The sequence below is a fragment of the Coturnix japonica genome, chromosome Z (assembly GCF_054131305.1).
Source record: "Coturnix japonica strain WE chromosome Z, WE-NBRP24, whole genome shotgun sequence".
NCBI classification, from domain to species: Eukaryota; Metazoa; Chordata; class Aves; order Galliformes; family Phasianidae; genus Coturnix; species Coturnix japonica.
Window position 1 is genome coordinate 11844779 of NC_140702.1, and position 22405 is coordinate 11867183.

Consider the following 22405-nt stretch of genomic DNA (forward strand, 5'->3'; position numbering starts at 1 on the left):
GGCTGAGAGATAAGCAAGCTTGGTGCTGGCAGAAATTTCTGGGGGAGAACTTGATGGTTTTCCAAAACAAGGCAAAGAAATAAGTTCAGAAAACCTTATAATTTACCAGGATGTTTTAGTCAGTCATGATCAGTTTGATGCTTAGATTTCAACTGCTCTCCAGTCACTCTGTCATGCAGTATACATCCTTTTATGTAAAAGTAGTGCTAACAGTTGAAAATGCAACACTTGAGTTCACTTTATACCTGTGACCTCTTGAGGACTTTTGTGTGATACAGCCATAACCGTATTTTAGAAGTAGTTTTAAAAGTGGCTTGCATGGCAGCTATTATATCAAAGCTCACACTTGTCAATGTTTCAAGCTATTCTCTTGTAATACAACAGACTGTAAATGACACTTGAACACTTTCAGTCAAACTCTTATTAACAGGACTGTGTAGTTCAGATGGCTGAGCTTCCTCTTACTGCACATCCAGTTCAGCAGCATTGAGTATAAAGCTGTTGAAGATGCTGCTTTTGGCGCTTGTCTGAAATAGTATTTCTTATTGGTTCTGAGTTGCCTACAGGGTTCAGAAGTGGTAGCTCTTGGGCTGAAAATGTAAGAGAAACATTTTTTTCTGCTGTCTTAAACTTATTTTATAAAATACTGTCATCTTTTGCCCACTGTAGAAGGGAGTAGCTATCCAGACATCTGTCTCCTTAGAGGTTTTCGTTTGTAGTATTTGCTTGTGTTGGTATTCCAGTTACAGAAGTTGCTGTAGTTTAAATAAATAAATGCATTTTAAGTAAACCTCTTGTTTTTCAAGACAATTATCTGATATGGGGGCTCTTCTCCTTTCTGTGCATCTGTGGAAATCCAGCAAGGAGAAATTTAGCTATTACGTGGCAGCTCTAGTAAAGCTTTAGAAGAGCATGCATTAGCTGTGGATGCTGTAGCCATTTCCAAAAAAACAAACAAGGAAGTGCAAGTGTACTTTTTCTCATTGTCAGCAGTCCAGTTCCTAGAAGAGGCTATAAAAAGTGTCTTCACTGCTGTCCTGCTGTGGTTGGGCTGAGTGCTGGGGTTTAGCTGGTTGCACAACTCTAGCATAAGTGAAGGAGCACTTTATTCGAATCTAAATAAACTCTGCTTCATCTTATAGTTAGAATATGTTCTCTACATTGATAGCAAGTCAGAAGGGTGTGCCTATACAAATGAGAACCTGTAGGAGGTGGTACAAGAAGAAAGTGATGTTAGGTTTCCACTTCAGTTGGAAATGAACTGTATATACAGCAGTAGTGGACTTAAAGTGAAACTTGACAGGAAGGGGAGGGTGGAGAGGTATTACTCTGTTGTCCTTGAATGTATGCTCCTAGTTTTCTCACCTAAAGCAAATTTTGAGACAAATCACACTAGCTAATGTCTCCTAACATTGAACTGGGATGTGCTTCAGGTTGCAACAGATGTTTATGCCTGAAGTACTCAACTGCATGAAACATTTTTTCTAGGTAATATTTGGACAGCACTAGGCCTTGTTTTTTTCTTTCATGTCCCCCACTATTTCTTACTTAAAACTTACTTATGAGAAACTTGCATAGTAGTGAGGGAAAATGACCTTGTCCTTCCCCAGTCTCTTGAGAAAACTTTACATGGGTAGTTAAGTACGGCCAAGTGAAATGAGGTAACTTGTAGTGGATTACAAGGGTTTGTTAACCCAGCAGCAAGCTCTTAAATATTGTACGTACTTCTGCTTCAAGGAAATGCATGATGCTGTTTAGTGATGTGCAGTAAGAAATTGAGGGAAGACGAAACTTGACTTGCATTTGACTAGGCAGACAGTTAAGTTGCTCAGTCATCTTGTCATTCCTTCTCTCTGGAAGAATAGCGTGAGGGTCTTCCTCATGGTCTTTGGTTCTAACATTCTGTTCTTGAGAATGGGACTGTGGTATAAGCAACCTCGCAAGTTGCTGAAAATAACCAAGAAGTTCTTCAGCAGAAGTTACAAAGAGATAGACAGTCCGATTATTCTTATTCAGAAACTTGAGCATTTTTGTTGTTAGGTGGAGGGAAATGGCTTTCCAGCAGTTATATTAAAAATATGCTATTGTGCTTTAAGGAATATTGCTGCTACTTTAAAAGCAAGATGTTAAGAAGGTTCAACAAATATGAGTTCTCTGACATCTGTTTTGTATGACAGTTTTCTCTGTTACCAAGCAGAGGATTTTCTTTGAATTTTTGCTGCTGTATGTAGTACTTCAATAGGCTTTCTTTTTTGTAGGCATTTTTAAAGCAGCGTGTTCAAGGTAGAGCTAATTAGTTACTGAATCTTCCCCTTACCGCTATCGTGAATTAGAGCGTGTGCATTTTTAAAGCCAAAAACCATGTGATGCTTCCAAAGGCACAATTCACAGGCACTGTGGCCATAGTTGTGCCTTCTCCCTGTTTCTTGTCTCCTTGTGACTTCAAACTTGAGCTGCCCACAGAGTGATACAAGTTAATGTACTGCTTTTTCCTAAATAAGAAATTAGTGTTCATCTCTTGCATCTTAGTGAACTTTGAAATACTTAATGTACACTTGTCTAGAGTTTACATGGATCTCCACTCAGTCTTTCAAAGGCTTATTAGGGTTGTTTATAATGACTTCTTAACTCCAGTTCTCTTAGAATCCATTCCAGCTTCTGATTGTAGTGCCAGAAAGTAACTTTGCATTCTCTTAAGATGCAAATTAAAGAACAATGTATACATGGTGATCAGTAGAGATTTATGAAGCTCAAAAGCTTGAAACAGGAAGGGAGTAGTTTCCCATATCAAGTGGTGCTTCCCTGTTAAGTTTTTTCTAGGTTGCATGCTTGGAAGCTGTATATTTCGCAGTGACTGACAGCATACCTAAGTTTAGAGAAATGCTAAAATCCCTAGAGATTTTTTTTTACCACTTACCCATGAATTTGGCTTTGTTGCAAGCTCCAGCTATGTAGAACATAGGATGTAGTTACTGTGAATTTTCAAATGTTAATATTGGTTCAAGTTAATCAGAGTTCCTTGAAGGAAGGCTCAAATGAAACAGCTTTCCTTCTTTTTCATGATGTAATGAAAGAATAGTTTATCTTCCTGTTCATTAGCATTGCTGTGATGCTTTAATAGTGCGTGACTGTGATTGTAGGGCTTTAGTAATCCATGGTGGCAGTTATCTTTTATATAGTGAGCAGCATCAAGGACCACGGGAGTTACTTCCACACCTGTTCTGTTTCTCTGAAAGTGAAGAGGAGGTAATGTTCTGTACAGCTTTGCTGCCCATTCCTGTGGATTTTTTTCTGTGTTTTTTGGTAGTACGTGAAAAGATATCTTAGTGTACACCAAAGGCTACTGTTTATACTGTCTCTGTGTCCAAACCAAAGCACAAAATCCAGAACAAATTATACGGAAACAGATTTTTAAATCCTAATGAGCTGTGAAATAACAGCAAGAGCTGTTGAGGTGGTACTGTACTTCTCAGTTGATGCAGTTGAGCATGTAGCATGTCATGTGTTATACACTTGCAGAAATGAGCAAAGTAACCTTCTCAAAGGTGTAAGTTTTCCTTTATGGGAGTATTAGTAATTCATAATAAGAAACAAGGTAGCCCCTAGAGGTACTGGTGACTTTTCAAATTGCTGGCTGTGCCATTATGCACAAATTGGGAAGAAACACTCCTGAGGTTAAGATCTAGATGCTGATGACCCTATTCTAAAGTGGCAGCTCAAGCTACTTTTTGATTGTTTAAATCCAAGGATTAATTAAATTAGGGAGAACTGTAGCTTTACCGTTCCTTCTCTTACCCACTTGGAGACTTCAACAAATGTACTTATTAGGCATGGAAACATATGTAAGATGATTTGCAGATGACTTCTAACTTGGTGTATTATATTGTTATATGTTATTTCTATTATACTTGCTAGATAATTCCATTTTAAGGAAAGTGAAATGTGTGTGCAGTATATACGCTGTTCTTCCTGCACAATCAGATGGGATTTCTTGTATGCTTTTTACAGAGATAGCATTAGTGCTAGCCATGCTTAAAATGGAAGTTTTTATGGCTATGAAACACTTAACTGAATTCCCAAGTCCTTATCTTTCTAACTCACCTTATATTTTCTAAAAAGAGGGAAAACAACCAGCAGATGTTGGACATACTTTGCAATAATTGGGAAACCCATGGATTGCTTGAATTAGATATTTCTGGTTTGTGTGGACTGTTTGCCGGGATTTTCTACAACTGAGCCACCCGTATATGAACTGAAGAACTCCTTACGCATTTTCCCTTAACAAAAGCTGGAGAAGCAAAAAGCAGCCCTGGAAGAGATGCTGTTCAACTTCCAGCTTTGTATTGCTTCTTGCTATCCAGAATTCATCTTCCTGTGGGCTTCTGTCTGGGCTTCTGTGTTTGTTTGACACAAAATTGTTAATTCAGGAATTGCTGTGACATCCACAGTTCTTCTGGGGAATCTTTGCCAGTGCTTTAGTGCCGTGTAAGTAATATCTGTTTAATATAGTCTAAATCTTCCCTATTTTAGTTTGAAATAATTCTTCCCCCTTGTCATATTGCTACCATACTGTGAAACAAACAAACAAAAAAAAAATTGGAAGGCTGAAATGGAACTTTCCTTACAGCCTTCTGTTTACCAGGCTGAACAAGCCCAACTCAGTTGGCCTTCCTTCATTGGAGAGGTGCTCCAGCCCTTTGATAATCTTTGTGGTCCTTCTTTGCACCTTCTCCAACAGCTTTGCGTCATTCTTATGCTGGGGGCCCCAGACCTGTACAGTACTAGAAATGGGACCTTACAAGGGCAGAGCAGAGGGAGATTATTCCCTCTCCCTGCTTCTACTCCACTTTTGATGCAGCCCAGCATAATATTGGCCTTCCAGACTTCATGAGCATGCTCTGTTCATATCCAACTTTTTGTCCCTCAGGGCCCCCAGGTCCGTCTCTACAGGGCTGCTGTCAGTATCTCTGTCTGTACACATGCAATTGCTCTTGCCCAAGTGCAGCAGCTTGCACTAGACCTTGCTGAGTGTCATTAGGTTCTACATGCCTGCTTTTCAGTCTTGTCCACATCCCTCTGGATGACATTTCTTCCTTCTGTTGTGACTGCTGCACCACTGAGTGTGGTGTCACCAGCAAGCTTGCAGAGGGTACACTGTATATTCCAATGTTGATGTCACTGATAAAGATGCTGAAGAATGCTGGTCCCAAAACAGACCCCTGGGGGAAACCACTAATCAGCAGCTCTCTTAATGAATGGCAACTTTGACTGCAGCCATTCAGCCAGTTCTTTGTAGACCACTGAGTAGTCTATCCATTGCATCTATCTATATTTTTGAGATAAGGGTGTGGTGCAGGACTGTGTCAAAGACCTTGCAGGAGTTCAGGTAGATGACAGAAGCTGCCCTCTCTTTGTCCACTGTTGCAGTCATTCCTCCATAGAAGACCACAAGACTTGTCAGACATGACCTGCCCTTGAAGCTATGCTGGCTGTCTTGGATCACCTGCTCATCCCTCATGTGCCTTAACATGGTTTCCAAGATAATCTCCTCCATGATCTTCACAAGCACAGGCATAAGGCTCATTCACCTGTAGTTTTCTCGGGTCTTTTTTCCTTTTCTTAAAAATGGGAATGTTTCCCTTTTTTCTGTCTATGAAGAATATGACAACCATGGCTCCTCAGATTTGGTCTTTGCTTGGTCTAGATTTTTTTGTGTAAAAAAAAAAAAAAAGACGAAACTCACGTGCAGAAGTTATTTCTGTTCCTCTGTTCACCTTCTATATTCTAGAAATAAGAATATATTCGGAGCATCTTACATGAAGTAGCTTTGTCTTAGATTTGACTTTCTTACAAAGTTGTGGCTTAGATGAGTTTTATCCTAGACCATGACTAAGAATACCAAAATTAGCATTTCTGCTTTAGGAAGTAAGACATTCATCAAAGTTGCTTATTTTATTTATTTATTTTTTTTTTTGAAACTGTGCTTGGGAGAGTTTCTGCAGACAGTGGGAGTGATGGAGGTGACAGGTGTAGAAATTGCTCTACTGTAATCAAACTAATATGGAAAAAAAGTAACTTAAACTCAGTTCTAGTTATCTAGGTAGACTCATAAATGAGCACAGATCATACTTCCATGGGTTGCCATAGTGTTTGTTACACAACCACTGATACTGAATGCTATTACAGAAATCATAAAGTAGAATTCCCCGCTTGGAGCAAGGCTGTGTAGAGCAGACTGCTCAGGGCATTGTCCAGTTGAGTACTGATGTTCTTTTTGTTAATGACTTGGCACTTTGTCTGTGTGCATCTGTTCACAGCTGCCGCTAGCCATTTTTTTTCTTGTGCTTCTTGGTATTATTTTAGACAAGTTGGAGAAAAATGGTCACATTGCAGAAGTGTAGCTTGTCTGCTAAACTTTTGGTGCTACCAGAGAATGACCCGGGTTGGAAGGGACCTCAAGGATCATGTAGTTCCAGCCCCCCTGCCTAGCAGGGCCACCAAACATACACCTTTACTAGATCAGGTTGCCCAGGGCCCTGTCCAACCTGGTCTTGAACACCTCCAAGGACGGGGCATCCACAGCCTCCCTGGGCAGCCTGTTCCAGGGCCTAACCACTCTCCTAGTGAAGAACTTCCCTCTAAGATCCAACCTAAATCTTCCCTCTTTCAACTTAAAACCATTTCCTCATTTCCTGCTATTGTCAGCCCTTTCGAAGAGTTTACTCCCCTCCTGGGTGTAGGTTCCCTTCAGGTATTGAAAGGCTGCAGTGAGGTCACCCCGCAACTTTCTCTTCTCTAGGCTGAACAAACCCAACTCCCTCAGCCTGTCTTCATCTCTTCCTTCCATTGTATCGACCGCACCACTCAGCTTGGTGTCATCAGCAAACTTGCTGAGGGTGCACTCCATTCCCTCATCGATGTCATTAATAAAGATGTTAAAGAGCATAGGTCCCAAGACAGACCCTTGAGGGACACCACTCGTTACCGGCCTCCACCTGGACACAGAGCCATTGCCCACCACCCTCTGTCTGCGGCCTTTCAACCAATTGCTTATCCATCTAGTTGTCCACCCATCAAATCCACCTCCCTCCAATTTGGATATGAGGATGTGGTGGGGGACCATGTCAGAGGCCTTGCTCAGATCCAGGTCAATGACGTCGGTCACCTTCCCTTCGTCCATCAATGCCGTCACTCCATCATAGAAGGCCACAAGATTAGTTAAGCATGACCTTCCCCTGGTGAAGCCATGCTGGCTGTCTCGGATCACATACTCATTCTTTATGTCATCGAGGATGTTGTCCAGGAGGATCTGTTCCACAATCTTCCCAGGCACGGAGGTGAGACTCACCGGCCTGTAGTTCCCCGGGACCTCCCTGCTCCCCTTCTTGTATATGGGAGTGATGTGGCCCTTCCTCCAATCGTCCAGGACCTCACCTGACAGCCACGACTTCTCAAATATGATGGAGAGCGGCTCAGCAACCTCCTCAGCCAGCTCCTTCAGGACCCTGGGATGCACGCCATCTGGCCCCATAGACTTGTACTCATTCAGTCTAAGGAGGCACTCTCGGACTTGCTCTACCCTTACAGTGGGGAGGGATTTACCACCTTGGTCCCCACATAGAGGTTTGGGGATGCAGGGCTTAGGGACGTGAAAAAGACTAGAATCCTGGCCACCAGTGAAGACCGAGGTGAAGAACTCATTCAGCACCTCAGCTTTCTCTTCATCTGTTGAAGCCAGTTCTTTTTCTAGACTTGCCAAAGTAGGTACACCCGTTTTGGCCTGTCTCTTCTGGCCAATGTACCTGTAGAAGGTTTTCTTATTGTTTTTCACGTCCCTTGCCAAGTTCAGTTCTGCCTGCGCCGTGGCTTCCCTGATCCCACGTCTGCAAGTCCGGACGGCATCCCTGTATTCTTCCCAGGTGACACAGCCTTGTTTCCAGAGCTTGTACACCCCTTTCTTCACCCTCAGTTCTCTCAGCAGATACTTGCTGAGCCATGCCGGTTTTCTACCTCACCTGCCCACTTTCTTATTCAGGGGAATGGAGAACTCTTGTGCTGCCAGGAGGACATCCTTGAAGAGCAGCCAGCTCTCCTCAACATCCTTGTCTTTGAGGGCAGCGCGCCAGGGGATCTTGGCCAGCATTCCATTGAGTAGCTTGAAGTCTGCTCTTCTAAAGTTCAGCGTCCTGGTCCTGCTCTTTGCCAGGCCCACATCGCTTGAGATAACAAACTCAACCAGGGCATGGTCACTGGAGCCCAGGCAGCCTCCAACCTTGACGCCTTTGATGATCTCCTCAGCGTTGGTGAGCAGCAGGTTCAGCAACGTTTCACCTCTGGTCGGTCTGTCCAATACCTGAACCAGAAAGCTATCATCAATGGATTCCAGGAGCCTTCTGGAGCTCTTGCAGCTCGACGTGTGGTTTTTCCAACAAATGTCCGGATGGTTGAAGTCCCCCACCAGGACAAGAGCCCGGGAGCCAGACGCCTCACACATCTGGAGCAAGAAAGCCTTGTCAACAGCCTCCCCTTGATCAGGTGGCCTGTAGTATACCCCTAATACCAGCTGACCTTTATTAGTCCCATCTCTATTCCTAACCCACAGGCTCTCAACCTGTTCCTGACTCTTTCTCATAGAGAACTCCTCACAGTTTATCCAATCCCTGACATAGAGAGCAACTCGCCCACCCTTCTACCTTGCTTATCTCTCCTAAAGAGTCTATAGTCGTCGATGGCAGTATCCCAATTGTTGGAGTCATCTCACCATGTTTCTGTGATAGCAACAATGTCATAACTTTCCGAGTGCATCACAGTTTCCATTCTTCCTGCTTGTTACTCAGTCTATGTGCATTAGTATAAAGGCACTTCAGCCGGGCTGTCCGTCTCGCCACCTTTATAAGGGATCCAGGATCCACTAGAACAGCAGCATCCCCAGCATCCCCCTGCCCTACTCCATCCCTTTGCACTCTGCCGTCATTACCCATGGAGTTTGGTACAAGCCTTCGAATGACTCGTTCAACTCCAGTAGCCCTTATTTTTCCCCCTTCCCCCTTTGTTCCTAGTTCAAAGACCTGTCAATGAGTCTCGCCAGTTCTTCAGCTAATATCCTCTTACCCCTCAGGGACAGGCTGCTTGCATCAGCAGCCATCATGCTGAGTGCAGTGTAGATTGTCCCGTGGTCAAAAAAGCCAAAATTCATGTGTCTGCACCAGCTCTTAAGCCATGGATTTAAGAGTTGTGTTTTTTGGATCCTCCCTGTACCTTTCCCTGACACCACGGGTGTAGAAGAAAAGACCACCTGCACCCCAGCTCCTTCAAGTAATCGCCCCATTCGCCTGAAGTCTTCCTTTATAGACCTCAGGATTTCCTTATCACCTTCCTTGCCGCCAGCCTGAATTATTAAAAGTGGGTAGTAATCTGAAGGCTGAATCAACCCAGGAATTATCTTTGAAATGTCCCTGACCTGTGCCCCAGGAAGGCAGCACACCTCTCTGCGGGTAGGGTCGGGCCGGCATATAGGGCCCTCTGTTCCTTGCGGAAGGGAGTCACGACAGTCACCCTTCTGTCCTTATGGTGCTATGTTAGTTGTACAAAATACTACCAACAGTGGTGGGCTTATTACTGAAACCTCCGGTCTCTATCCATCAGGTATTTTTCTTGTGTATGTTCTGCTATCTAAATAGCATATAGCAACTTCATACATCATGGATGCTTTTAGATCTTTCCTGCGATAAATGGATTTGCCACTTGTGCATTATGTAATACGGTTTATCCCTTTATCAGTACATTGCCAGGTAACATCTCATACTGGCATTCTGTGAGTGGGCTGTACTGGATGCTTCCCATGGCTTTGACTTGTTGACTCAGGTTTTTGAATTAGATTTTTTCAGGTTCTTAAAATAATCTTGAAAGACTGTGGGACTCTGTATTAAAATCTGTGCTAATGAAGGGTATGTTTACTAGATAGCATCCTGTTGCTATGTTACGTTTTAGTAGCTGTCTGTTCTTGTGTGCTGAAAGTCTTTTTAAAAAAAAAAATAGGCTGAAGGCAGCTGCTTAAGGATGTTACATGCTTGGTTTTGTGATTTTCAAGAGATAAACCCCTAAGTACTTACTAGGTGCTTAGACACAGTACACTGATTGAAATGGGCTGTGGCTTAGTAGGAGTTAAAAGTGCTCTGTAGCCATCTGTGATCTGGACTGGTAGTGCTAGAAGAATCTGATGATGTGGCATCTTTGTTCTAATGATATATAATTGATGTCTGGTCATTTGTATGAGTTGGTACGAATATAGCAACAAAATGGTCTTTTAAAACCTCTTGCTACCAGGAGGCTGTATTCTGTGTGAGTAGTGTCTGTGGAAGCGATCATCTTCAGAGATCTCATGGCTCAAATTCTGATACTGAAATGCCTTTGAAATTCCCTCATTTTGAAGTATTGTTATGGAATCTTACCATTATGCTTTCTGTACTCAATTAAAAAGTTGAATAGTGGATTTTTTGATGTTTTGACTTGGAAAATTTTGTGTTACTTCTTGTTTCCAACAGTTCATAACCAATTACTGAACTATTTCATACAATTTTTTTTCAAGCCTTTTGTTAAATGTATGGTAGCCATTTCTTCAGTGCATTTTGGGCAGTCTATGGGAAAAGAGAAAGCTAATGAAATTTATTAGCCTTACTGGAAAAACAAAGCATTGTGAACTTCTGATTATTGCAGATGTCTGTTTCTCAATGTAGTTATTTTGTTGTATGTCCATTTAAGGTTTTTTAAGTACATTTAGTTATAAGACAGTGTAGGAATACTAATGATCACTTTTCCTTTCTTTAACCAGGGCAGAGCTTGGGTTATGGTTTTGTGAACTATGTTGAACCGAAGGATGCTGAAAAAGCTATCAACACACTGAATGGATTGAGACTTCAAACTAAAACAATAAAAGTATGTATTTCTTTCTATGACTAAATTGTTTTTGACTTTTTAGTCTTCACTATTTATGACTTGTGTTCTTCCAAATAATATTCAGGCATTCTGCTGTTGGCAATATAATAGTGTAGGACATCATTGTGATTAGTCCTTTGTAGTCTAGTTAGACTTAAAGCTAGATTGTAATTAAATATAGAAAATCGAGAATTGCTAAGTTCTTTGCACCTGCATGTAACTGTGATCTAACTGAGAAATCAGATTAAATTGTTGTTTGCTTGAGTTACAGAAGTGCAGTATTTCCTGTCGTCTCAAGGCTACACTATGTGCTTCCTACCTACCCTTTCAAATAATAACGTATAACTCACTTAGTAAACCAGGCAATCACTGCCTGAAAGTATTCTCCTTTATGAATATCCTTAAAATGAAATGATATAACTGTTGCGGCTACAAAGATCCATGAATTACTGGTCTTGCAAGTTTGTTCTCTAGTTAGTGTATCTATGGTTGTTTATTTGGAATTTGTGTTTTTGTTTTAACTCGATCATGGGTGAAGCTGTACAGTGCTCTTGTAAGAGAGCAGCAGCAATACATTTATTGTTATAAAATAGTGGTTTAGCAAAACTTAATTGTAAGTAAGACAACTTCACAAGATTTTAGATGGCAGGGTACCCAAGATTAACAAGATTCATAGGATTAAACAGACTTCTCAAGGAGACCCTCCCACTGTGTCACAAGGTTTAGAAGAGACTCTTGTTTTCTAAACTCTTACTTGATCTAAATGTGTTTGAATCTACCCTGAGTTTCAAACTTGCCAATTGTTTGTGTCTAAGGGATTTCATGTACACAGTCAACCTAAGATACAATCTTAGCTTTTAGGATTTGTGAGCTTTGCTGTTAGTCACTTACTGCAGATCTGTAGCAATACAGTCTCTTGATGCCAAGGTGTATGGTGCCCCTGCAGTGCATGTAGGCATCCCTACTCAGAGGGACATCCTGTTGTTCAGTCTGCTGTCATACAGGAAAACTTGAAGGGCTCCTGGGCTGTTTATTATTTATGGGGTGAGATGACTGACTCATAGCCAGGTGCTGAATACAATTTTGAGCTTGATGTTAGTTCTTCCAAAACTTAAGCCAGAGGCTTCAGCACTGTGGCTAAGATTGTCACTGGCTCATCTAGTCCTTAGCTGTGAAGCAAGATGCCTGTTTGTTGATCTGTTAGCCTGGGCCAGAAAGTAACCAGTGCTGTATTCACCACTCATCTGAGTAAAGTTGATGTTAAGTCAGTCTGGAAAGAGGAGAGCAAGGGATGTGCACGCCACCCTCCTGTATCTTCTGTTTATTAAATTCAGCTTACTGAAATTCCAAAAGTACAGATACTTGGCTCAGCAATTGTTTTTTCTTGTTTCATTCTCCTGATGGCATCACTTACTTATAAAATGGTTTTCTCCAAATGTATGTAGGCAGGGTTATGGTGATGAGGAAATAACTTTATAATAAGCATGTTTTTTTTATCTGTTTTTTTATGTTACTAATACTTCTAAAATGTAGCTTTACACAGTTATTCCATCATCAGAAGAAGATGCTCATTCAAACAATCATTTGGGTTCTGAAATGTGGGCATTGGAGATTAGATAAATAAATCTGTCAGAAAATGGAGACTTCCAAATCTGTTTCACAGGTGTTGGTGCCTGTGGGCAACATGTGTCAGCCAGTTTCTTCTTCATTAAAGAGCAAGGTTTGCTTGCTGATCTCTTACCTAGTGATGGCTCTCAAACTTACAACAAAATGCGCTCCTGTTAACATGTTTGAAGTTTAATTGAAGTTAGAAGCATTACTAAGCCAGTTAAGCATAACTGAAATAAATACAAGGTGCCTGTGACTACAGTTAGAATTCCCTACCCGTTCCATATTGATGAAGTTTAATAAGTATGTGACACTATTTGAAACGTACATACACTGCTGTTTGACAGACTCTGAGTCATGGAAAGATCTGGGTAGGTGTTTGGCTGTGCAGCTCTGCCATGTTATTTGCTGTGGGGAAATGGAAGGAAGTCATTCGGTGCTCCAAAAGCTTGTGCAGATTTTGAAGGAGTTTTCAAAAGGGAATAAATTTGTACTCAGTAATGTTGCAAGTATATGCACCTTAGCAGTGACTGGGATAAAATATCTTGGTTTGTAAGAATAAGAAATGCATTTGCTCAATTCTGTGGACTGTGTTAGAAGACAAGTAACTGAGTGGTGGCTTTTTTTATGGGGCAGGGTGGCAAGTTCTGACTTTTCTTGCCTATGCTCAGTTCTGTTCAACTTCAGCACATTCTTTCAGGTTTAATGTACAGTAGCTGGGAAAAGACTGCTTTACTCCCTTACCCTCTCTTATTAAGTGTAAGCTGGGTTTCAGGGCAAGTTTTCAGGATTGTAGACACTCAACATGCTGTTTAAAGTGTTTGGCTTTACCTGCTTCAACACTGTGGGGGAGAACATTGATTAGGGGTGTTTCTAATGTGTTTCAGGACTTAGGGTATTTGTACACTAGAAGGTTGCTTCTGTTAGAATAGTTGAGATGACTGTGTAGTTGAGAACTGTCAAGGATATCTGCCTTTATCTCTGAAGCAATACAAATTCTCATTCACCTGGGAAGCAAGCTGTATTTCATATTCCCCTCATCAGTCCAGAGACTAACCTGAAGAGAGCTGAAATTGATAACAGAGCTCTTTGTGCAGGAACATTTGAAGGGAGCAGTCATTTCTGAGCAATCAGCAGGAGGACCTTGGTGGAGCCTGCAGTATTCCTGCTTATCTGGAGCTGGCAGCCCAGCTGAAATGTATATATATATATATATATATAAAAGCAAACTCAAAATCCAGCTCTTGGTTGAATTTTATTTGAAGCTAGATTTGAAACTTAAAACATGGATATCAGACAGGTTTTAATATGCAGTCCTAAAAAATGATGGAATAGTGTCTTCAATGGATAACTTTACTTCAGAAGAAAAGATGATTAGATTTGTATTCTCCCTGCATTCTTGAGGTTTCTGTAAAATTTTCTCAGTTTACTAGATTAATTGTTGACAGTGCTTGTTTCCTTACTGGTATGCAGTTGTGGAGGGAATTTGTTTAGGTAATGGAACTTCACGTCATGCCTGAACTCTACAGAGCCACTGTTGATTTGTGTGTGTATGGTGATTATCTTTGATTACCTGCATGCTTGCACATTATTTTTTTCATTTCTGTCCTGAAAAGGTAATTCCCAAGCGTGGAAAGCTTAGAGGCGCAAACAACATGCAAGTATCTCATCCCTCCACGTAGCAATAGGTGAACTCAGCCCATGTTTTGCTAGGTAGGTTTTCTGCATGGGGGAAAGGAGTGAATTCCTCAGTGAATTGTCCTTCACCTCACTACAGGGAAAACTCCTTCAGAAAGATAGATTAAATCACAAGATGATCTGAATGGCGATATCTTTTGGTATGTTGTGATTTCTGCACAGACAAGATCCTTTCTCTTAAAAGGAACAGAACAATCAATGGCCTATTTTTGAACTGGTACAAAACCGTGTCAGGAGGCAGATGTTTTGTTGATTAAGGCTAGTAGAAGGACACAAATCTCAGAGTTTGGTTTTACTTCTTACGGATGCCAGGGTGATTGAGTGGTGCATGCGGGCTTGAGTGGGTTGGAGCTCCCAAGGGGTGTAGCTGATGTCAGTAACATGATGCTTGTTTCTGTCTCAGAAGGTGAGATGGGGCTTTGGAATATCCTTCAGTTCTCCATGTGGCAGAGCTTCTCCATGAAGGGAGTAGCAGATGGTTTTCTAAAGCAGGTGATGTGTGATGTAGTCACATATGCAAATATGAATTGGAAATGGGAATGAAAATGATTTGTCAGAGCTACAGGCCTATCATTTAACCTTATGTGAAAGATAGAAGGCAGTTAGATAATCAGTGCTACCTACATTTTAAAAATCAGATTTAATAAGGTTTTTTCTTCTTTGAAGTTTTGTACTTGACTATTAGTGTTTCCCTGTCAAGGAAATATGGATTTAATGCTTTATCTAAAATATTTCTTAAATCTATAGGTTTTCTTCCCACTCCTTCATAGCTCTGCATACATTCAAAGAGATAATTGTCAGACTTGTATGTAATATCATTTCCAAAAGGAAGTTAGAAATGTCACTGATTTTCTGGCTGCGTGCAGAGAAGTCCCACTTAGCCATCAATTTTTGCTTGTTCACTACCTTATTGTGGAAAGATGCACAATTAGAACAGTGAGCTGTTGGTTGACTATGGGAAATACAGCAAGGGGAGACTTGAAGGCATGTGCAGCAACCTTGTTCATGTCATCTGAGATAGCATGTCCTTAAGCTCTTGGTATTATACTCTGCAGTTTCACTGATTTCCCCATTATCTAGAACCATCCTTCAGGGGTCCTTTCCAACCTAAACCATTCTGATTCTAAATACACAGGGTCAATTCTGCTGTGTGGGTGAAATAAACCCACCTTGCTGCCTCAGTTCTGCTCTTAAAATAGTAAGGAACATTGATGTGCTGAGTGGCAAAAGAGGATTCTGCTTAGTGGTTTAGTTAAAGCTAGTGAATTTTATTGATGCTGCCAATCTGCAAAGATAGTGGTGGTATGGTGCTAGACAGTTTAGTGGTCATGACAGGGTAATTAAGTACCTCAGGACTATATTCTTGAGGTAAAATTGAAACTCCAGTAAACCTGAGGCAGTAGAACAGTTTATCTTGGAACGAAGGTAATGATGTTTTTTTGCCATAAATTTCTTCAGGAGTTACATAAATGGTAATTATACAACTTTCTAGCTGTGCTATGGAAATGCTGTCAAAGCTTTAACTATTTTAAGCCCTTTCCTTACCCTACATGTACCTTTTCACCTCCTAGTAAAACTTGTTCTTCGCTGAAGTTAAAATCCCTTCAGACTATCAGATGATGGATGTTATTTAACTGGCTTACCTGAATGCTTACTCATTGTTTTAAGAGGAGAACGGTAGAATCATAAGATTCACTTGTGAATGCATATTGCTGTCATCTCCTGTAAACATAGCTTTTTTCCTATTTGGACCAGCTGGTTTGTTCCTGCAGGAGTCTGCTGCAGTTTTCCCAGAATCAGAGGTCCCTCACATCACTGCAGCTTGCCCTGAGACTGCTGAGCAGGTTTGTGGCCAAAAAACTCTGTGGTGCAGACTTTCTCTGAGCCTGCACAATAGGTATCCAGCACAAATAGATGTGTTAGGGCAAACCAGGACTGAAGGAAGATGGTAAATGTTTCCAAAGAGCTTAGTTATAAGAATGCAATAAAATAATCAAAAGTAAAATACTGGGACCAATATTACACTTTTTTGTCTCAGCCCTCTCCATGCTATGGAAAGTCTGAGTAGGATGTGACTTTTCTGCAGATGTCCAAAAAGCTACAAATGTCAAGTGTGAACATCTGTTTGGGCTTATTAAAAACCAATTTTTTTTTTTTTTTTCTCACCAAGGGTACTTTTATTACTCTGAAAAGTAGATACTTCGGCAGTTACAGAAGTACTGAGAATCTGTTTGACCTCTACTAAATAACAGGCTTTCCAGGCTACTTGACATTGTAAATAGTGACGGCAGGCATCTTTCATTCTTAAAATAAGACTTTTTTCCTGAAAAGCTTCATAGCTATTTGTAAATGATAGCATATAGTAAATGATAACTGGATATTTAATTTTCTTTAACATTTGTAGTAGGTGTGTGGAGTGATTAATGAAGGGCAGACCCAATGACGTGCTTGTCAGTGTTTCTATGCTTGGAGAGCTGCTGAGGAATGGGACGTGGAGAACTTGAGGTGCACTTCCTTTTATTCACCTCAGCTTCTAAAATGAGCAGAATTGAGGCTTCTTTGTATATTCCTTTAAAGGGCTGGACATTACACTTCATAGTCTTGTCCTATTAATTATATATATATATTTTAACTGGAGGTGTTTGAAGTGTGTAATGCTGTTAAAGCTGTTGGGTATGAGTGAGGAGGAGAGTATGCATATATCAGGAATAATAAGGACAGGAAAGGTCTCAGGACCGTCAAGAAGTAGGAAAGCCTTTTCTCCAGGTGCAAAGAGGGAAGTTTGGAGAATGTCTCCTTTTATTTATTGCTCTTCATTTGCACATAAATTAGGTGTTGTAAATAATTCTTCTTAAAAAGACAATAATTGACTGCAGATTTTGAAGTCTTCTGTGCTACAAATCCTTTAAAGGGTAAAGCGGTCAGAATTGTTATCCTGGAATTACCATAGAATCCGTAAAGTTAGGAAGGACCTCTGAGGACCATCTAGTCCAGCTGCCCTGCAGTGTACAGGGACACCACAGCTTGATCAGGTTGCCCAGGATCTGATCCATCCTGGCCTTGAAAGTCTCCAGGGATGGAACATCAACCATATCTCCAGTGCCTTACCACCCTCACTGTAAAATATGAATTCCTTATATTTTAAATTCTACTATCCTTTTATCCACTGGAGTGCACAATCTTCATTTTATTGTAAAAAGACATCAATGATCTTAATTGCTTTTTCTCTTGTAGTACAATAGATTTCTGATAGTACTTTTACCTATGTTATCTCAAACACTTTTATGAAAAACTGAGTCTGTTAGTTTTTAACATGGTTTCCATTTGGTTCCTGTTAACTTAGATGTTTCTGCATGTATCATTTGGTAGATGGAAGCAACTTGAATCACAGAATTGTAGGTGCTGGGAAGGGACCTTTGGAGATCAGTGAGTCCACCCCCCCCCCCTTACTTAGGCAGGTTCTTTACAGTAGGAACTTCTTGTGTCCACTTCAGACCAGGTCTTCTGAAAGCCTGTTCTTGGTGTTCCTTTGTGGTAGGTAGTTTTGTGAAGTGTTCCTCTTAAAGAAATACACCGTACTTCATCAGTTATATTCTAAGAAGTGTTCCTAGTTACCTTCTTCTTTATCGTATTAAGACTGATCTGAAGAAAAGGCAACACAGCATAGGGGCCCGGAAATACAGCTGCCAACAGATTAAATGTGAGGTCAAGTGAGTTAGAGAAGAGCTGACTTTCTTCATTTGTTAAACTCTGTATTTCAGTTCTCTTTCCCCTTCCACTCTTTTCGTAATGTAGAATACGCATTTAGGATTACAGAAGGAATAAAAAAAAAATAAGAACTGTGCAGTGCGGTTTGGGGCTCTGTCAAACCCAAAGTACCATATCTGTCCCTTCTCATTCCCTTGTTTGAAGCTAATGGCCCCTTTAGTTTTCAGCAGTACTAATAGCAAGAAACAGAAGAAAAACTGGTTTACCCTTGTCAAGGGCAACCGCTCTGGACACTTAGTTTAAAATGCCTTTATCCATCCTTGCAGAAATTAGTACCCAGAGGTACTCAGAGGTTTCCATCAGCTTGTTTATCCTTTTTCTCCATCTTTCTGAGACCACCAGTGTGTCTTTAACTTAAACTGACCATGTTCTTAAATAGGTGGTGCTACTTATATACACCAAGCTGCTACTTTAAACAAGGCCAAAGACAAATTACTGTAATGTTTGAAAGTCTCTGCTTGATACTATGATATGCTGCATAGAGATTCTCTAGCTGACTATTTTCAAATCCAATTGAGGTTGTGAAAAATGTTAATAACTTCAGGGTTATGTTAGGACACTTATAACACACATTCCTAATATGTTGGTTAATGTTTCCAAGGATTTTTTGAGGGGTATCCTGACTGTATAAGCATACAGAACACCAGAATGAGTTTAAGCGCAGTACCAGCTTGATCTGTCTTTGCTTATGGGGTCATGTTTTAATCACTTTTGCGTAAAGGAGATTCAGATACCTTTGACATAGTTGCTTGCAGAGAATTCTGTTACGAATGGGAAGTTTTTTTCCTAAAGTATGTTTCTCGTGAGAATTGTAGAACAGAAGATAGGGTTTTTTGGTAGCTGCTGGAAGTTATATCAGACTTTCTAGTTGAAGCATCTCCTCTGTCCAGAGAAACCAGTGAACTGTAGTTGTGTTTCCAAATGAAACATGGTTCTTAGGTGACTCAGTGCTATCCAGGGATGTGGAACTGAGTGAGAATCAAAGCTGGTTACTAAGTAGGGTGCGTTCATCTATCTGTGAACCCTGAATGGGTATTGGGACAGAAGGGCCACTTAAAGTATTTCATGAAAAAGAAGCTCTTATTCCAGTGTGCTGTTGCTATGCACTGAGTAAAATACTACTATTGATCAGTAGGACTCCTGACAAATGATGAAGATAGGCCATATTCTGTTTGAAAACCCACAGCTTAATGACTGGCTAGATAGTGGACAGGTAAGAGTTGATGACTTAGTGATGTAAGACCAGGTGTTGATCTTACCCATGTTGAGGTGACTGTTCAGCTGCTGCATACGGTATGTCTTTGGCAATTGAAAAAATGTCTTGTTTTCATAAGGAGATATTGCTGTATTTTATTTCTAGATACCCTTGGGAATTGTACTGGGAAGAAACACTTTCTTTTCTGTCTAGAGAACCCTACACTTTACACCATGCAAGATGTTTTTATTTCAAGGGATTGCTTGCATGCTTTCTCAGTTTCTCAGACTGGTTGTCTCATTCCTCTCTTTTACCTTTCTTCTCATCCAAATAGCATCAGTTCATGGTCTGTGACCATTGTAAAGCTTGCATCTCGTACTCTGCTTGCTGGTACATCTGCTTTCATAATGATTAAATTATGCTAAATTTTGGGGAAATTGCAAAGAAAAGACTAACCTGATTTCATTCTATGACAAGGTGACCTGCTTGGTAGATGAAGGTAAGGCTGTTAGTGTGGTCTACCTGGACTTCTGTAAGGCCTTTGACACTGTCCCCCATAACATTCTGGTAGAGAAACTGGCGGCCCATGGTTTTAATGGGCACACGCTCTGCTGGGTGAAGCACTAGCTGGATGGCAGGGCCCAGAGAGTTGTGGTCAATGGAGTGGAATCCAGTTGGCGGCCAGTCACGAGCGGCTTGGGCCACTTCTGTTTAACATCTTCATTGATGATCTGGATGAGGGGATTGAGTGCACCCTCAGTAAGTTCACAGACGACACTAAGTTGGGAGGGAGTGTTGATCTGCCTGAGGGGAGAAAGGCCCTACAGAGGGACTTAGACTCAATTGATGGGCCAAGTTTAATGGCATGAGTTTCAATAGGACCAAGTGTTGGGTCCTACATTTTGGTCACAACAACTCCAGGCAACCCTACAGGCTTGGGGAGTTGTGGCTGGAAAGCTGCCTGATGGAAAGGGACCTTGGTGTGCTGATGGACAGCCAGCTGAATATGAGCCAGCAGTGTGCCCAGGTGGCCAAGAAGGCCAATGGCATCCTGGCTTGTATCAGGAATGGTGTGGTGAGCAGGACTAGGGAAGTCATCTTGCCCCTGTTCTCGGCATTGGTGAGGCCTCACCTCAAGTACTGTGTTCAGTTTTGGGCACCTCAGTAAAGAAAGAACATGGACGTACTGGAGCAGGTCCAGAGAAGGGCAGTGAGGCTTGTGAAGAGCCTGGAGAATTGACCCTATGAGGAGAAGCTGAGGGAGCTGGGGCTGTTTAATGTCTGGGGAAAAGGAGGCTGAGGAGAGACCTTATCGCCCTCTTCCAGTATCTGAAAGGTACTTACAGTGAGAGTGGGGTGAGTCTCTTCTCACTGGTGACAAGTGACAGGACAAGGGGAAATGACCTCAAGTTACTCCAAGGTAAGTTTAGGTTGGATGTTAGGAAACACTTCTTTACAGAAAGGGTAGTCAAGTACTGGAATAGGCTCCCCAGGGAGTTGATTGAATTGCCATCCCTGGATGTGTTTAAGACCTGTTTGGATGTTGTGCTCAGAGACATGATTTAGCAGACGGTTGTTAGAGTTAGGGTACTATGGTTAGGCTGTGGTTAAACTTGATGATCTTTGAGGTCTTTTCCAACCTGGATAATTCCATGATTCTGTGAAGATGCTAAAAATGCAAAGGGGAAGTGAGCAGCTGCAGGAAGCTCCATCTATAAGGAGACTTCACCATTTTTACTTACTCAGATTTTTTTCAGGGAATGTCAAAGTTCAAAGGAAGTTTTTAACAATATATGTCCTTTTTGTTTTTGTAAGCTACTGTGCCTGTCAGTAATCACTTTTAACATCTTACTTCAGGCTTGCTTGTAAAAGAGCTGGAGCTTCTGTGTTCCAGCAGAGCTGTTGATGTGAACATGCAAGAGCTGTGCCAGTCAGCGTAGCTGTCCTTGTGTGCTGTTGTGTGGGATCCATTGTCAAGAGTGTGTAGAAACTGATACTGCTGTGATGCAATGTCCTGAGACAATTAGTATCTTTGCATGTCAGGGTTCTGATGAGCCTAATGTCTGCGTGATTCATAGATTCAGGATTTTGTACAGGTGACCACTTTGTGTCCAGTTGTGGTTCTGACTGTGCCTGTTTTTCTGGATGGATAAACTTGCAGGTTGATCTGTTCATTGGCTCTGTGCTGGGCATGGAATAGACAGGTACTCCATGACTAGCCTGCAATTCTGGCACTGGGTTTAGCTGGCATTCTTCATAGGATGAGGGCTAGAATAGCAAAACATCCTTTAATTAAAGTACTGAAAAGGCATTTCTGTTCTATAACAGCACGAGTTGTGAAAGCACAACCTGTTACCAGTCTTTATTAATTTAGGCACATATTTCCAGTTTGCGTTTGTCACAAACGTTTTTGTACAAGATTTTACCACCTACATAATCTCGGTATAGCGTGAATGTGTTAACCTAACAGTCTTGCATATACTGGCAAAACCAGCCTTCAAGCTTTCTTTGGAATGCGTCCATCTTTAATTTGAATAGAGGCAGAAAGTAGACTTGATAAATGCACACTCTTCTGTTTCTGGCAACCTTTTCCTGGCTAGTGAGAGCTGAGACCAAGCTCGCTGTTCTGCTTCATCATTCTATTGGAAATAACATGAAGAAGAGTTCTTGAGTCATGGCATCTCGTATATTGACCTAAGTGCAGGTTAAGACACTTGCCTTCTACAGTCACCTCTGAAAACATTGCCCAAGCAGAAACAATATTTCTGTATTTTAATTGTGCTTGTCAAGAGTGCTTATATTCCTAATGTCTTCCCTTTCCCAATATACACCTGTCTGCTTTGCAGAAATCTTTAACCCACTTTGTGGATGTCTCTTTTTCTCTACTAAAAGAAGCATTTAAAAAGAAAGTAGTATCCATAAGACAAAGCAAGATAAGCTGAAAATCTACACTGGAAGCTATTGAATATAAACATATATTGAAATCCTGACTTCTGAAACTCTAATATCCAGATATCTTAAGCAGAGGGTTTTAAATTTTACACTTTCTCCTAAAGTTCTTGCAGGCAACATAGGTTCCCTCTTGCTCTCTAGACTATTAAGTAGCTTAGCAGTTGTTTTTTTTTTTAAAAAAAAGGTAGAAGTACAGTGTTTGAGGTATCAAAAGGTAGTAGCAGATGGTAAGAAACTGAGACATTCTAT

The 22405-nt window shown here is 41.1% G+C and overlaps 1 protein-coding gene across 23 annotated transcripts in view; it reads left to right on the forward strand.

The window, feature by feature from the left end:
* ELAVL2 (ELAV like RNA binding protein 2) overlaps positions 1–22405 on the forward strand; it is an 86255-nt gene that overhangs the window by 48194 nt on the left and 15656 nt on the right. For all 23 annotated transcript variants that reach the window (XM_085529221.1, XM_032441340.2, XM_015849887.3 and 20 more), the window contains one exon: positions 10832–10935. In XM_085529221.1, the coding sequence (XP_085385347.1) occupies positions 10832–10935 (104 nt within the window). The remainder of the gene's footprint in view (positions 1–10831; positions 10936–22405) is intronic.